Raw genomic sequence first — 16,989 nt, 5'->3', positions numbered from 1 at the left:
CTTTTAACTGCTTTCTTCCCTCCAGCTGGAAGGAAAGCTGGATACCCTTACATGTCCAAAGCCCATGCCACCTCCTCCTTGGGGCTGTCCCCAGTGTGCCATCTCTGACGTCACTTCTCCATTCTCTAAGCTCTTTGTCCTTCTCAAAACATTCATCACCTTCTCTCCTGAATCACTGGTTTTCAGTTCAGAAAGGCCACTCCAGTGCTCTTGCCTGGAAGATCCCATGGACAGAGCAGCGTGCTAGGCCACAGTCCATGGGGTCACAAAGAGTCGGACACAACTGAGGGACTTCATCATCTTTCTTTCTTTACTCCTAACTTATTAATCTTCTCTTTCTGGTAAGGAGACGGTACACTCTTTGAGGGCAAGCACTGTATCTGTCTTTCTTGGGTCTGTGTCCTTAAATCTAACATCAGTCCTGGCACATTGTAGGCATTCGATGAAAATTTCAGTTAAAAACAGTTGCTGCTGAACTCTCTGATGGGTACAGCATAGTGTAGCATGGCATGGAGTAGTAATAAAATTGTAAGCAAAACAGACATAGTAGTTTTGTCCTTAGAGAGTTAACTGACTTCTACGGGAGAAAGATATTCATAAAAATCATATAATTTGTATTTGTAGACTGATTTGAAAAACATGATCTCTATTTGCATTATTGTCCCCAGTTGGCTTCATACATACACACCCTTAGAAAATATATAGTGTTGGTTGATGTTGTGTTTTCCACTTCAGGGTATTGCTCTCTTTTTTCCTTCCAAAATATATCTTGCAGAGTTATGTAGGGTTACATCACCCTTTTAAAGTGATAGATAGTAGTCATTAGTGTGGCTACACCATTCCCCAATGATGGGCACTTAGAAAGTTTCTGGGTTTTGTTTTTGTGTTACAAACAATAATGCAACAGGTCTTTTTGTGCACTTCTGCTTTTTCTCTGGTAGATTCCAGGAAATCAAACTGGTGGGTCACAGGCTTGCTTTTCTTTTTCATTTTTTGTTCTGCACATGCCTATGTCATTAGAATTCATACAGCACTTTTGTGATTTAAAAAAATACGCTAAAAAATAGAAAGAAGTAGGTAGATGGTTCATGTTGCTGGCTTTTAGAAAGTAGAGGTGCCTGATCACTGTCACATGACTGTTACATAATCCGCTAACCATTATGTAATAAAATCTGCAAAGGATGCTCCTGCGATTACACGTCACCAAGCAGAGAAATCTCAGGCCTCCAGCCCTGCTTTCAAGATGAGAAATATGTCTCCCTTCAGAGATTTTGGTATTTTTCTGATACAAAATGTCACCGAGAATCAGTGACCAGGGTTTCCTACCACTAAAGCCTTCTTAAAACTTTTGTTTTCTTTTTGGCTGTCACAAAACCACAGAGCTGGAAAGGACTTATTAACAGCCTCATGCACTCTTGTAATGGTTTCCAAAGTACAGTTTTGAGTTGTTGCAAAGGCGGAGTTTGGGTGGGACCGTTTTTCTCAGCTGGGCTTCCTATAAACACCATCACCTTAGGAGTGATTAAGACAGGAGCTTAAGCATGAGCTGGTGACAGCAGAGGTGCACAGTGATCTAAAGCGATGCTCAGACAGCAACAGATAAATACAGTGACTGCTACTCTGAATAGCAGGTTGTTGGTTCTCCAAATGCTCTCCAGGCACCATGTCACTGACTCCTGAGACAAGACCCACTGACTTTAGCTGGGGACACCAAGGCCTAGAGAGGGAATCCTGCACTCACACAACACCTGTTGGACAGCTCCTGATCAGACATGTGCAGCGCTCATGGGAAACACAGGTATTATGAAACACAGGGGACTTCTCTGGTAATCCAGGGGCTAAGACTCTACACTTCCAATGTAGAGGGCAAGGGTTCTACCCCTGGTTGGGGAACTAAGATTCCCATGTGGCGCGTGTCAGGTCCAAAAAATTTTTTTTAACTTTTTAAATTATGAAAGATGTTCTTGTCGGGTGGGAAACCAGGGGAAGGTGGGTCTTTGCCTGAAGAAAGCAGAGAAAGCTTCAGAAAGGATATGACGACTCAGTTGGGGCTGGAAGTCAAGAAAACAAGGAAGGGAGGAAAGGAAGAACATTCATACCCGGTGAACAGCACATACAGGCACAGAGGCCAAAGTGGTAGAAGAATATGGCAGGTACAGAGAGCCAAGACCATGCTGGAGAAAGAGAACTTGGCATGTTGTGGGCCCTGAGTCTTCAATAAATATCTGGGGTGAGTTAGAGAGAATGAGGGGTTCAGTGGTGAATGTGTTCAACAAAGTCTTGCGTATGTGCTGGACACTTTGCAAGTACTAAGGGTTCAGCGAGTGATGAACCACAAAAGCAAAGTTCACAGTTAACATGGTGTGTGTGTGTGTGCTAAGTAGCTTCAGTTGTCTGACTCCTTGCAACTCTATGGGTTGTAGCCCACCAGGCTCCTCCGTCCATGGCATTCTCCAGGCAAGAAGACTGCTGCTGCTGCTGCTGCTGCTGAGTCGCTTCAGTCGTGTCCGACTCTGTGTGACCCCATAGACGGCAGCCCACCAGGCTCCCCCGTCCCTGGGATTCTCCAGGCAAGAACACTGGAGTGGGTTGCCATTTCCTTCTCCAGTGCATGAAAGTGAAAAGTGAAAATGAAGTCGCTCAGTTGTGTTCGACTCTTAGGAACCCCATGGACTGCAGCCTACCAGGCTCCTCTGTCCATGGGATTTTCCAGGCAAGAGTACCGGAGTGGGGTGCCATTGCCTTCTCCGCAAGAATACTGAGTGGATGCCATTTCCTCTTCCAAGGGATCTTCTTGACACAGGGATCAAATCCGAGTCTCCTAAGTCTCACTGCACTGGTTGGTGGGTTCTTTACCACTAGCCACCTCTGGGAAAACCATCAACGTGATGGGTGGATGACAAATCCATGAAGTGAAGTGTGACAAGCCACCAGAATTGATGCCAGTGTAGTCTACACTGCAGGTGTCTGGTGAAGTGACAAGCCAAGGAGACAGTGTTTGGCTTGGTCTTCCTCAGTGCTGGTTTCCATTCAGGGAATTTGAGGGCTGAGGAAAGTCATTTCCTTTGACTTACCCAGATTTTATTTTATATTTTATTATTTATTCATTTATTTTCTGGCCATGCCATGCAGCTTGCAGGGTCTCAAGTTCCTTACCAGGCATTGGACGCAGTCGCTCAGCAGTGAAAGCATGGAGACCTAAACACTGGACCATCAAGGAATTACCAACTTAACCAGATTTTTAAAACAGTGTATTTAGAGATTATTACACTAATGCAACTACTGTGGGGTTGGAGAAGACTCTTGAGAGTCCCTTGGACTGGCAAGGAGATCCAACCAGTCCATCCTAAAGGAGATCAGACCTGAATATTCCCTGGAAGGACTGATGCTGAAGCTGAAGCTCCAAACTTTGGCCACCTGATGCGAAGAACCGACTCACTGGAAAAGACCCTGATGCTGGGAAAGACTGAAGGCGGAGAAGAAAGGATTGAAGGAGAGGACAGAGGATGAGATGGTTAGATGACATCACCGACTCAATGGACATGAATTTGAGCAAACTCTAGGAGACAGTGAAGGACAGAGAACTCTGATGTACTGCAGTCCATGGGGTCGCAAAGAGTGGGACTGAGCAACTGAACTGAATGTAACTACTTTAATAATTTTAGTAAGTGGCTTCCATACTCACTTGAATCCCAGGAGGCAGTATATTATTATTATTGCATTTATAGGTGAAAAGGCCGAGGCTCAAAGAAGTAACTATTCCAAGGTTATGTTGCTCGTAAGTGGTAAAGGCAAAACTGGAACCCCCTCTTAGACACAGCCTGTAACACCGCAAGTCCCCTCAAGGCTGGATTCAGTCTCACGTGACACTGGGCATCTCATTTGCTTTTTTTTAAGCCTTGGTATTTCCACCTGCATAATGGGGGTGAGGGATCCAACTGTCAGCTTCTAGTCTGGCGCGGTCGGGAGCTCATGGTCAGATCGCAAGGATAACGGGGAAGACCGGGAGGTGGAAGCCGCGAATTTCTCCATCTGAGCTCACAGCTCCAAGCTACCACCTCCGGGCTCCAGTCAGGTTCCCATGACAACTCGGCCAGCCGCCATCCTGGGACCGAGGGCGTGCGTCACTTCCGGCCCGTTTACTTCCGGGTCCCAGCCCCAGCCCTGCGGCGGCGGGCCTTTAGGCTCCGAAGCGGGACGCCGCCGCTTCTCATTCACCTTTCTGCCTCCGGCTTCTTCTCCGCCTCCGGCGAGTGCCGGCCTCTCCCCGGCCCAGCGCGCAGCCGCGGCCTGGCCTCCCTTTGGGCCCGCCTTCGAGACGTCACTTCCGTACTGAGTGCTTCCGGGTCGCCGCGGCCCCAGGGTACTGGTCTCTGTCTCCCGCAGCCGGCCGGAGCTCCGAGCGCCCAGCCGGGCCCGGCTCCGGCGGCGGCCGCGGCTGCTTCCTGCTCCCCTCGGCCGGGGCGTCCTCGGCGGCGGTGCCGGGGTAAGGGCGGTTCGGCCGCGGGCGGAAACGGCGTCTGGTGCTTCCCTGGGCGGAGGGGGCGCCCGATTCGGCGGGGCTCGGCCGGTTCGGGAGCGGGGTCCCTTCGCGGCCGGTGAGGGGGCGATGGGCGAACCCGCGTTTCCGGCACTCCGGGGCCCCGGCTGCTCCTCAGGATCCCGGCTCCCCGCGAGGGCTGCCTTGCAGCCTCCTGGAGACCGGCGGTGGGAGGCTCGGGGCAGCTCAGGAGGAGCACCCCTTGTTCGGCGACGGCCGCAGCAGCAGAACACCCAGATTCCAGCCGCAGGCAGTTACCGCGCAGTTGGTCCTCAGCCCGGGCTCCGGTGGCAGACCGGGGTTTGTACTCATTATGTGACCTTGGACAAGTCACTCCATCGTCTGAGTCTCAGTTGGCTGGTTAGTTCAGTGGGGAGTGAACCTGTCTGCTCGGGGCCGGGGTGGGGATGAAGGGAGATGCATACGAAGCACAGCCTCTGGCATACAGCAGCCTTCCAGTAAATGATGCGTGCGTGCTCAGTCGCTTCAGTCGTGTCCGACTCTCTGCGACCCCACAGGACTGTAGCCCCGCTAGGCTACTCTGTCCATAGGATTCTCCAGGCAAGGATACTGGAGTGGGTTGCCATGCCGTCCTCCAGTGGATCTTCCCAGCTCAGGGATGGAACCCGGGTCTCCTGCGTTGCAGGTGGATGCTTTACCATCTGAGCCACCAGGGAAGCCCCCCACCCCCACCCCCGCCAATAAATGATAGCTGCTGTCGATTCGGCCACAGTCCCTGGGGAGGGCCCGAGATTGGGACTAGGGTGTTTTGCACAACTGATGTGGCGCTTAGAGGCTGTAAGAATTACCAGACTGGGAATAGCAGTTGCCAGCTTCTGTGTGCTGCAGGGAGGGGAGCCTGCTTGCTCCAGAGCCCCTCTGCCAGCGGCAGCTGCCACTGGGGAAGCCCAATTTCAGCATCGGCTGAGGCTATTTTCAGAGGTCGGGAAGCCCTCTCTCTGAATCTCTCTGGGATTGGGTTGGGGTGTGGGGACCCTTTGGTGTTTTCACTGCCAGTGGAAGGTTGCTTAGGATGTGTCTCAGGGGCTTGGGGATGAGTGCCAAGGAGTGGGGTGTGGAGGTGGAGGGGGTTGATGGGCACTCCCCTTGCTGCTGTTTGGAGGCCCAGGGAACTCTGAGCGGCCTAAAGCTAGACCAGGGATCTGTAAACCTGTGGACTGGGGCAGTGCCGGGCCCAAAATAGCTTTTGCCTGTGCAGGGAGGAGGAAGCCTTCAGATGCTGCTTGGGGAATGTTTCTGCTTGAATGGGCCAGCTGAGGTAAAGCCAAGCTCATCCTTTGCTATCCAGAATCATTTCAGTTCTGTTCAGTGAGGTTTTAAACAGATCCAGCTTTCCTCTGAGATGTTTAAAAAATAATTGAAATACCACCACCACCCCTCCCCCCACCCCCGATTGCAATATCTCTCTTCAAAGGGGGGCCCAGATTGTGGGTGCAGGAAGGTGCTGACCAGGTCTCTTGGCTCTGGACATCCACCCGATTCTGTTAGGGATGTTCATGGTACCATGCTTTTTTTTTTTTTAATTCTGCCACCAGCCTGGCATGTCTTGGCATTCCAGTCCTTGGGTTGCTTGGAGAAATTAACGGCTTCTGTCACTGTGCTGTCTTGGTATCCTGTAACCACGCTGTTTTTGCAGAGAGCGTGTTTTTTGTTGTTCTTGCAGAGTGCTAGGAATAAATTGCTGGCTCTGTGCTCAGAAGAGACATCAGCTATGACCAGCTACAATGCAGCCTGTATTCTCAGAAAATGAATTCAGGAGGGATGATGTCAGCTGCTTTACCACTGGCCAGGCGCTGGTCAGCCTCCCCTCTCAGCCCTCGAGCTTACGTCATAGAGAGATCTGTGCTCTTCCAGTCCTGCTCCGTGTGAGAAGATGGGAGTCTTGCTGCCACCGAAATTTTTAGAACTCAGCTCTGCTGGCCCTGCCATAGGGCGTCTGCCTTAGACAAGCCCTTCTGAGAAGAGCTGTCCAGCAGCTGGACGGCTGTGCCTGAAAGCAGTGCAGCTCAGAGCTTGAGTCAGGGTTTTGGCATCAGACCCAGGTTCAGATCCCTGAGCCCCTTCTCCTTGTCCTTATGGCTTAGGGCAAGTGACTTGGCCCCTCTGTGCATGCACGCTGAGTCGCTCAGTTGTGTCAGATTCTTTGTGAGCCCATGGCCTATGGCCCGCCAGGCTCCTCTGGCCGTGGGATTCTCCGTGGCCGTGGGAATACTGGAGGGGTTGCCATTCCCTCCTCCAGCTGGCCCCTCTGAGCCTCAGTTTTTCCTTGTTTAACCTTGGGGTTGTCGAGTGGATTTCGTTGATTTTCATGGGGCACTTAGCAGAGGGTCCTTCTGTGCTAACCTCTTGGTGAATGGCACTCATGGTACCCACAGATGATGAAGTAAAGGAGGAAGATTCCAGGCCAGGGGCTGGCCACCCCAGGTTCCAATTCCAGCTCTGACCTTTTCAGGCTCTGTTGAGCAGGTTGTTTAGTGGCAGAGCCTCGGTCTCTCTCCTCGTAGAACTGTGAGGATTAAACTGGATGATGCAGTCAAAGTGGACAGCCCGAGGCCTAGCGCACAGTAGGACCACGATTGTTGTTCGCCTTTCCTCCAGGGTCTTGTAGCATTTTCTTTCACCTGTTTCCTCACCAGTGTAGGCTGGTCCAAATTTCCCCTTAGACGTGTTTCCTGCCCTTCACTTTAGGACTTTGAATACCAAACTGGGCTGTTTGCAGTCCTTTTGCTTGTTTATTTGCCAGCCACAGACAAGGGTGGGGACTGTGGTATGGTTACAGCGCTGAGGAGACGCTGAGCTGAGCTTGAGGGTGGCTGACTCTGTTTTTTAAAAAAAAAAGTCAGTCTCTATTGGCTCAAGCCTGACTTTGGAGAAAAATCATAACAGTGTTTTGGAGGCTTGATGTCGCTCTGTCTAAATTGTTCTCAGATGTACTAAAAAACAGTCCCTGGGGCCAGAGGCCGGATGGATGCCTCTTTTGGATAAATAAAAAAAAATGGTAAACGCGTATGGGTTTTTTTTTTTTAGCAAGGACAGTGATGTCTTCTCTCAGGTTGCAATGCAGTTTTATTTTTAAAGCGAACACACATACTTTGATACTGAGCAGTAAGCCTGTTCAGCTAGAATTCAGGGCAGAGCTCTGTCTTCTCACTCGCTGTGCCCTCCTGTCCCCTGCCTACGCCCTGTCCTCCCAACTGCACCAGCCTGGGGCCTGGCACCATGGAGGCCTGAATATCACTGAGCTCAGGAATCATGGGGTGGCGGGAGGAACACAGCTTTCCAGTCCTCAGGCCAGGCTTGGAAGCTGGGGTCCGCCTTTTCCTAACCCTGAGCTTACATAACCCTGTGGTAGATCATGTCATGGAGCCTTGCTTTCTTCCTTCTCCTGCTGGCCTTCCAGAACTCTAAGGAGAGCTAAACGAGAAACGCAAGCATGGTGAATGCTGACGTGCTTAGCATCATGTGTTTTGCCTGTTTTATCAAATACCTACTGTGTGCCAGGTGCTGTGTTAGGCATCATGGTGAACAAAACAGATATTGTCCTTGCCTTTGCAGGGTTGACTACATACTGGATATTGAGGGGAGACAGACAGGAAGATAGTAAATGAATAAAGTTAAAAATTTCCCGGAGTATTTTTTTTTGGCCACACCCAGCAACATGCAGAACTTCCCCACTAGGTTCGAACCCATGCCCCCTGCAGTGAGCTGTGGAATCTTAACCACTGGACCCGCCCGGGATGCCCAAAGTTGATGATTTCAGATGGTGATTACCCCAGGATGATGGGATGACAAGGGCCAGGCAGGTGCGCTTTGCTGAGCTGGGGTGGTCGGGGAGCGCCTCAGAGGAGTGATGGTTGAGTTGAGACCTGAATGATGAGAGTGAGCCCGCGACAGGAAGGACATGCAGAAGGAACAACGTGTGCAGAGGTCCTGCGGTCAAAACGGGCTTGATGTGCGTGAGGAGCTGGCAGAAGGGCCTGTGTGGGTGGACCTTAAAGGGCAGGGATGGCTGTTCTGAGGGCCACAGCGACCTTGGGTAGGAGGGAGAATCTGATCCCAAGTGGCACTGTTCACCTGGGTGCAGTTCAGGTCTGAGCCTTGGGCTTCCTTGGCAGGGCAGTGGGTGGGAGAAGGTGGCCTCTCTGTGTCTCTAATTCTCCTGCATGTCTTACCCGCCGGGCGTCTCCCCAAAACTGGAGAAGCCAGAGGAATGTCCATTACCGCCTGCATGATTTTATGGACTTCCTGATCGTCGCCAGGCTGATGGGCACCTAGGACTTCTGAGCCGGACTCAGAGCTGCTGGAGGACTGTGCAGGTCCATCCCATCCCACCGCAGCTTGTTTTTGGTCCCTCACCATCTCCCACAGCCAACAAGAACCGCCCCCCGCCCCCAACATCTCCCACAGCCAACAGGAGCCGCACCCCCCCCCCCCACACCCGCTCAGACAGCGGCAGGTTTTTATGAAGCGTGTGCCCTGCCCTGGCACTGTGACCTTTCCTCAGTCACTTGGTCACAATCTCTGCACCCATGGAGCTTGTGGGCAGGAAGGGCAGGACAGATGAGTGTGAGAGCACATGCCCACCCCAGTGGGAGATGTTTGCCTCACTCTGATCTCACCTCTGGGAACGCTTGGTAGGTGTCGCACCTCCCAACACTGGGAGCGTCTGCTGGTGTGCCTCGTGGGCCTACTCTGAGCTGGCATTCTGGAGAGCGTTCTTTTCCTTTCCTTCCCTTGGCTGTACTGGGGCTTCGTTGCAGCGTGCGGGCTCTTTGTGGCGGTGCACAGGCTGCCCTAGTTACCCCGAGGCGTCTGGGGTTGCAGTTCCCTGACCAGGGATGGAACCCTCACTCCCGGCATTGGAGGGCAGGTTCTTTACCACTGGACACTGGGGAAGTCCCTGAAGAGCTTTCTGTACTGACTGCAGAGAATCCTTCTGCCAGCTCTGGACTGTAAGAATTATTAACCCCGTTTTTCAGATGAGAAAACTGAGTTGAGTACTTGGCCCACGTAACCTGGAGAAGCAGACCCAGGGTTCACGCCCAGGCAGGCCAGCTTTGAGGTCTGTCTGTGACCCCTGTGGGCCGTGTTGCCGCCCCGGCCCTGGCAGTATCCCTCGATGGATACGGATGTGCTGCAGCATCGTAGCGCCAAGAATACTGATGGATCTGTGCCTACTCTACTAACAGGTGGCCAGGAAGATGGCGAGAGTGTGTGAATCCTGTGCGTCCAGCCTAGAAGGTTCTGTCCTCTCACAAGAGGGAACCGTAAAAAACAAAGGTGGAGTGGGATTCCCTTGTGGTCCAGTGCTTAGGACTTATGCCTCCACTTTAGGGGGCACAGGTTCAATCCCTGTCGGGGAACGAATATCCCAGAAGCCACAGGGCATGGCCAAAACCACCACCCCACACCCCACGCGCCCCTCCCCCCCGGCAGAAAAACAAAGGCAGATCAAGGGACTCTCCAAGAGTCAACGGCCAGCATAGCCTTTTTTTTAATGATCACAGGTGTGATCATGCTCCTATCCTTGCTTTGAACCCTTCAGGGGCTCCACGGGGCTCTTTGAATGAAATGTCTGACTCGTTGAGACCAGGGGCTGGGATCCTGCTGGTGTGGGCAGCCTTGTGTCCTGTGACCCTCCTCCTCTCTCTGCTTCAGCCTCACTAGCCTGCTTGCTGTTCACATGCCAGCTTCTTTCTGGCCTCAGGAAAGGGGTGTGGTGGTGAAAGGCATGGACTTTGTAGCAGCCTGCCTGGGCGCTCACCTTAGCCCTGCTTCCTGATAGTCCTATAACTTTGGGCGCGTTTCTTAGTGTGCCTGTGTCTCAGTTTTCCCATATGTGAAATGGGGGTAATGATGCCACTGACCTCCTAGGGCTGTTGAAGACAGGATGAGTTAGGAGGCGTGTGCACCTGGCGTGTGGCAAGCACTCATAGTGTTAGCCCGGGGCCTGCCTCCCTGCCAGCACCTCCCGCTTTGGGTCTAACCCTCACTTTCTCAGGGGCTTTTTAACCCTCCCTCACCCCTGTGAAACCAGGCTCGATGCCCCTAATCCTACTTTCCAGCAGCATCAAGGACCTTGCCCGTCCTGTTTCCACTCCTGTCCGGTAAGTGTGTTGAAGCCCTGGTGTAGCTCAGGCCGGCTCTGCTTCTGGTTTGGCCTCGGCAGCCACCAGATGGGACGTGGACCATTTCGAGGAATGACGTGCTTCTCGGTCTTCCCCTTCCAGAGCATTCTGCGGGTCCAGGCAGGCAGCATGTTGATGCTTCTGGCAATGTCCCTGCCTCTAAGCCAGAAGCCATGGAGGAGATAAGGTAGCCCCTGTCCCTGGATCGGATTGGATGGGGAAGCCCAGTTCAATGGATGCAAAATACAAGGATGACTTGTTCCGGAAGTATGTGCAGTTCCACGAGGGCCAAGGGGACACCACCCCCAGCAGTGATGAGTCCCTGCGGGCGGCAGCCTCCACCCTGCTCAGCCTGCACAAGGTGGACCCCTTTCATCGATTCCGGCTGATCCAGTTCTATGAGGTGGTGGAGAGCTCCCTGCGCTCGCTCCGCTCCTCCAGCCTGCGGGCCCTGTGCTGCGCCTTTAGTGTGCTTGAGACGGTGGGCATCAACCTCTTCCTCTGCCCCTGGAAGAAGGAGTTCAGAAGCATCAAGGTAAGGTCTGGGGACGGGCCCTGCATGCTGCTCTCCCCTCTTGTGCCTTGCTGTCCATCTTGGGAAGAGGGTTTGTGACCGTGTAATCTCTTTCCTCTGCTTGGGCCTTCCTGGCTTCCCAGCTGCCTCTGAGATGAGGACCAGAATTGCCCACCTGGCCTCCCTGCATAGTGCCTTCTTCGCTGGTTGCCCACCCCTGGCAGCTCACATCTGAAACTGTGAGGTTGGAAAGGGGGGCAGCACCCAGTTACACAGGGCCTTGGAGCCCAGAGTAGGGGCTGGAATTTATTCTAAGGGGGCTGGGAAGCGGGCAGGGCCGGGATCCAGTTTCCACTGGAGAAGACGACTCGTGGTGGTTGTATGGGAGGTAGACAGCGTGGAGGCCTTGAGGAGGCTGCCCCGAGAGGGAGACAGGGATGAGGGGGGAGGAGGAACTGGAGACCGAGAGTTCTGAATCATTCCAAAGGCGGTAGTGGCTCAGGAGAGTTCCCCCCCCACCCCCCCCCACCCCCGTCAGGCTGAGTCTCACCGAAATACCAGAAAGGGTACTCGCATTGCTCCTGGGTTTCTGCCTCTGACCCAATTTCCTTTCTCCATCAGTGTTTGCCCTGCACCTCCCTAAGGAGCAGGGCCCCTGCAGCCCATGTGGAAGGCCAGTGGCTTTGCTCCCTGCCCCCCCCTCCCCCCCCCACCGGGGTCATTTCCCTCAGACCCCTGCGCTGAGTTGTTGGGGAGCAGTAGCCTCCACTTGCTGCCCCGACCCCCGCTCCCCACGTGCCCGTGTGCAGACTGGGTGCGCCCCGCCCGGGTACAGTCTCCGCGGTGTGTCTGGGAGAGAAGAACCCACCTCTGCTCCTCTGCCCTGCCTTCCCCTAGACCTACACCGGCCCCTTCGTGTACTACGTCAAGTCGACGTTACTGGAGGAGGACATCCGAGCCATCCTGAGCTACATGGGCTACGTGCCCGAGCTGGGGACCGCCTACAGGCTCAAAGAGCTGGTCGAGACGCTGCAAGTGAAGATGGTCTCCTTCGAACTTTTTCTGGCCAAGGTGGAGTGCGAGCAGATGCTGGAGATCCACTCGCAGGTCAAGGACAAGGGCTACACGGAGCTGGACGTGGTGAGCGAGCGCCGGGGCAGCGCGGAGGACGCGCGGGGGTGCGCAGAGGCCCTGCGGCGGCGCGCCGAGGCCCGCGAGCCGCTGTCGGCCTCGATGGCGCGCGTGGTGCTGCAGAAGTCGGCCAGCGAGCGGGCGGCCAAAGACTACTACAAGCCCCGCGTGACCAAGCCCTCGCGGTCGGTGGACACCTACGACAGCTACTGGGAGAGCCGGAAGCCTCCCCTGAAGACCTCGCTGAGCCTGCGGAAGGAGCCGGCGGCCGCCGAGCCCGGGGACGAGTTCAAGGACGAGATCGTCCGCCCGCCGCCCTCGCACCTGACGGTGGCCGGCTCCCCGCACGGCGGCGCCGACGACCTGCCGGCCCCCGCTCCCAACAACGGGCTCGGCCTGCTCCGCGGCCCCTACCTGCCTGGCCCGGACGACGTGGATCTGTACACGGACGCGGAGCCCCGGGCTGCCTACCGGAGGCAGGACGCCCTGCGGCCCGACGTCTGGCTGCTGAGAAACGACGCCCACCCCGGCTACCACAAGCGCTCGCCCCCCGCCAAAGAGTCCGCCCTCTCCAAGTGCCAGAACTGCGGCCTGGCCTGCAGCGCCGCCCTCTGCCCGCGCTGCGACGGCCTGCTGGCCTGCTCCCCGGCCGCCAAGCCCAGCGCCTTCCCCGGCAAAGCCTCTGGCCACGACAGCCTGGCCCACGGGGCCGCCCTGCGGGAGAAGTACGCGGGCCAGACTCAGGGCCTCGAGCGGCCGCCGCACCTCCACTCCAAGTCCAAGCCACCCGCCGCCGCCGCCACCTCCCGCTGTGGCTTCTGCAACCGCCCGGGGGCCGCCAACACCTGCACCCAGTGTTCCAAAGTCTCCTGCGACGCCTGCCTCAGCGCCTACCATTACGACCCCTGCTGCAAAAAGAGCGAGCTGCACAAGTTCATGCCCAACAACCAGCTGAACTACAAGTCCACCCAGTTCTCCCATCTCGTGTACAGATAGATGCCACCCCGCGCCTCCCTGCTCCAAGGGCTACACCTCCGACCTTTCTGGTATCATGGGGAAGCAGTGTTAAGGCATAGATCTCAGAAGCAGAGCTCTGCCCTTGACCACGCGGGTGTTGGGAGATCCTGGGGCCGGCCACCCCACGTGGGAGTTCCCTTACCGACTCAGATTATTTCAACTGATGGCTGCTTTGTCGTCTGGCAGGAGAGAGGGTGGCGCTTCCGTTGGGATTCCTTTTTTGCTAATCTCTCCACTCCTTGTTCTTTTTTTGGGGGGTGGGGGGTGGGCTTGTTTCTTCAAGATGGTTTCTATCTCTGGGACTCTTGCCGACCCCTCAGTCCCTCACTCCCATGGCGAAGCCAACTTGGATTGGGAAGGGCCCCCCCCCCCCCACCCCCGGGTCGCTTCCAGATGCACACCTAGAGCGGTGAGCTAGAGGCCTGTTGGCTTGTGAAATGAGCCCTCCTGCCACACCGGGCCTCCTCCACTGGCTCATCCCTCCGCCGCCGTCCCCAAACACCGGGACCCCCGCCGGCACCCCCCCCCCCCCCCCGCAACCCCTCCCCACCCCCCCCCCCCGCCCCCGCCTGCCTTCCCTGCCTCTAGGCGTCAACGGTGACCCGAGCCCAGGATTCACTGAATGTCATGCTGTTGCCTCCACAGCTCAGCGCAGCCGTGGGGTCTGTGAACTTCGCCCTCACGCTTTGCAGTGTGGGCCTTCCACCGCGGCACTGACCTCCCCCCTTCTGTTGTTTGCACATCCTTCTCCCTGTATTGTACATAGATATTTTTGAGATTTATTTTTAAATAAATATTCAACTTGCCGTGTGTTTCAAAGTGGTGAAAACATTACCGATGTAGCTATTTATAAAGATGCCCCAGGTTCTTTAGTCTTCCAGGGGAGGGGCTCACGCCCTTCCACCTTGTTGCCTCTGCGCGCCACCGCCCAAAGTTCAAGTGGAGCGTGCAGGCTTGGAGAAGGAACAGAGATGATGTCCCCTGGGCTCGTGGAGAGCCGCTGTCTTCCCTGCAACCAATCTCAACACCTACCTCCAGTGCGCACCTTGGGGGGCTCGTCCGGGCTGAGAGGTCTCTGCGCCTGCAGACTGTGACCACCCAGTGACGAGTCGGGAACCTCACCCTGCGGACCTCCAGCCTGGTCTTCGCCGCTTGCTGAGTGTGGGCCTTGCGCTGCAGTCTCCTCGAGTCTCAGTTCAGAAGGAAGAGGGTTTGGATCCCCACCACCCCTCCACCTCAGTCCTCTCCTCTTCACCTGTTTCCAGGACTCCTCTGTAACCTACATGACCTTTTTGCACTAGAGGTGGGCAGGAGTCGGCGTGCGCCCAGCAGACGGGCGCCTCCTGAGATTCTTAGCCGAGCCTCAGCGCTTCCAAACCCGAAGGCCCCTTAAACTCCTTATGTGAATTAACTGACCCCGGATTATCCTTTTGGGTTACAGAGGAGGAGCGGGGCAAGAATCTGAAAATAAAACTGCTTCCGTGTGAACTAATAATATATTTTAGCCATAAGTGTTGGTGATGTACAGAATGTTACGGGGATTGACCTGCAGTGGGTTTTGTGATGGGAGGAGGTATTCAGCTCCTGAGCACATTTCCATCTGGCTGAATCCTGAGGCCACTGTGAATTTGCTGATGTTCTTCCAACTCAGTTGAGAGATTTTAAGGTTTTCAAAATCTTCTATGGCTTTTTATATATATGTATATCTAGTAGATCACTTGTAGATATTCCATGTGTATATAAAGCTGAGTTTCAACCAACTTGATTACTAAGGCCCTCCCACTGGGGGCACCCATCTTCGATGTCCTCCTTCCTTTTCACATCTCAGAGGTGTCAATGCCTGTCCCAGTCCTGACTTTTCCAGTTTTCCATTTTCAGACTGCTCTAGCACTACACTAACTCTTAACCAACCGTGATGCCACGTAACTCACACAGCAGACAGAAGCAGGAATAACCCACTTGTTCTGGAAGAGAAAGTCCAGCGTGGGTTATCATCACGGAAACACTGTGTTCGTGGGTTGGAATAGGAAATGCTGTGACCGTGCTCCTCCTCGGTGTGTATCTTAATTGTATGAGGTTGCTGTGATTGAGATAAATAGATGCTAATTTAAAAATGCAGATGTTTGCATTTGATTTCTACCAAGAGTTGAAATGTTGAGAGATGCTTTAAAAAATAATAATAAAGTGTCTTCCATTGTTAATGAAGTGTTTGGGCTTTTATGTCTCTTCTCCTCTGCCGCTCTGAAGTTTGGGTTGCTTGGGTTTGTTTTTTTGCTATTTTTGTTTGTTTTTTGCTCAAACCATGTTTTGTTCTTTAGTGACAGGACTCACATTTTCTCCTCCATGAAACTCACAAATGATAACAGCCAACATTTGAGTGCTTGTTCTGTGAGACAGACTTTAAAAAAAGAACAAAAAGATTGGTGTATGTGTTCAGGTTGCTGCGGCCTCTGCTGCGCGGCCTCCTCTCGCTGTGGTGGTTCGGGGCTGCTCTAGTGGTGGTGCGCCGGTCTCATCGCACTGGCTCCTCTTCTTGCCAAGCACAGGCTCTCGGTGCCCACGCTTCAGTAGCTGTGGTGGGTTGGCTGTTTCTGCAGCACAGGAGCTGAGTTGTCCCCTGGCACGTGGGATCTTCCTGGGCCAGGGATCAAACCCGTGTCCCCCGCATTGGCAGGTGGATTCTTTACCGCTGAGCCACCAGGGAAGCCAAGCCAGGCATTTTATATGCTGAGACTTGAGATCTCATGTAATAGTCTCAATCCTCCTGGAAGATAACCTAAATCCCATCTTACAGATGGGGAAACCAACATGTTCAGAGTTCAGCCATACTTCCTAGGAGTGGGACTGCAGATTCCAGCAGAAATGATTGTTAGTGGTGACAGACAGGAATTAAATAACAGTGAAGGGTATTGTGTTAAAAAAAAAAGCAATCCTATTTAAAAATGTTTGATTCATTTAAATGCCTCAAGAGGATCCTGGTCAGTGTAATGCTAGCTTATCTCTAAGAAAGAGAAAGCAGGGCCAAGAATCTTTAGCAGAATCTTGGGTTTTCAGTTCTCCTCTATTCAGGGCAGACCATACTACTTACCCATTATAGCAATGATAGGTGATTACTTTAAAAATCAATTTAAGCTTTCTTTTTAAAATGAAGTTTCCAGAAACTGATATAACATGCCAAATCAACTAAACTTCAATAAAAATAATAAGTAAATAATGAAGGTTGACTTAACCTACATGGCAAAAATCTTCAGGGCAGTGTAAAAGCAGCTGTGGTCTGGGTATGTCCTGGCTTTATCCCCTAGTGGGGTGTCTGTGCCACCATGCTGCCCACTCTGGGGGCTTGGCCCCCATGAGGCTGCTCAGCTGTCCAGGAAGAGACTAAATAGTTCTCTCCAGCTCACTCAGTGGCTGAACAAATATCCAGGCCTTGGGCCAGACGAAGGCCCAGGTGCTGGGTTTGATTTTAGCGACAGCATAGGAAATGGCACTGCCATCCTGGCTTCCTGGAGATGAACACCCAGCCTGGGAGAGCTAAGGAAGCCAGACACTCGCTCCTGATGCTCCTGTATCTATCTGAAGGGGAGCAGAGACTCTGAGCAGCTTGCTTGATTTGCATATGTAAATGACAAGCATATTTA

General features: G+C 53.7%; 1 protein-coding gene across 1 annotated transcript; it reads left to right on the top strand.

Moving 5' to 3' along the window:
• SPATA2 (spermatogenesis associated 2) lies at window positions 4,346-15,556 on the top strand. The gene is made up of 3 exons (XM_018058013.1): window positions 4,346-4,486; window positions 10,792-11,224; window positions 12,101-15,556. Exons 2-3 carry the CDS (start codon window positions 10,904-10,906, stop codon window positions 13,328-13,330), a joined length of 1,551 nt encoding a protein of 516 aa, XP_017913502.1. The 5' UTR covers window positions 4,346-4,486; window positions 10,792-10,903; the 3' UTR covers window positions 13,331-15,556.

Source organism: Capra hircus, chromosome 13 (genome assembly GCF_001704415.2).
Source record: "Capra hircus breed San Clemente chromosome 13, ASM170441v1, whole genome shotgun sequence".
NCBI lineage: Eukaryota > Metazoa > Chordata > Mammalia > Artiodactyla > Bovidae > Capra > Capra hircus.
This window is presented reverse-complemented; position numbering and strand designations above follow the sequence as displayed.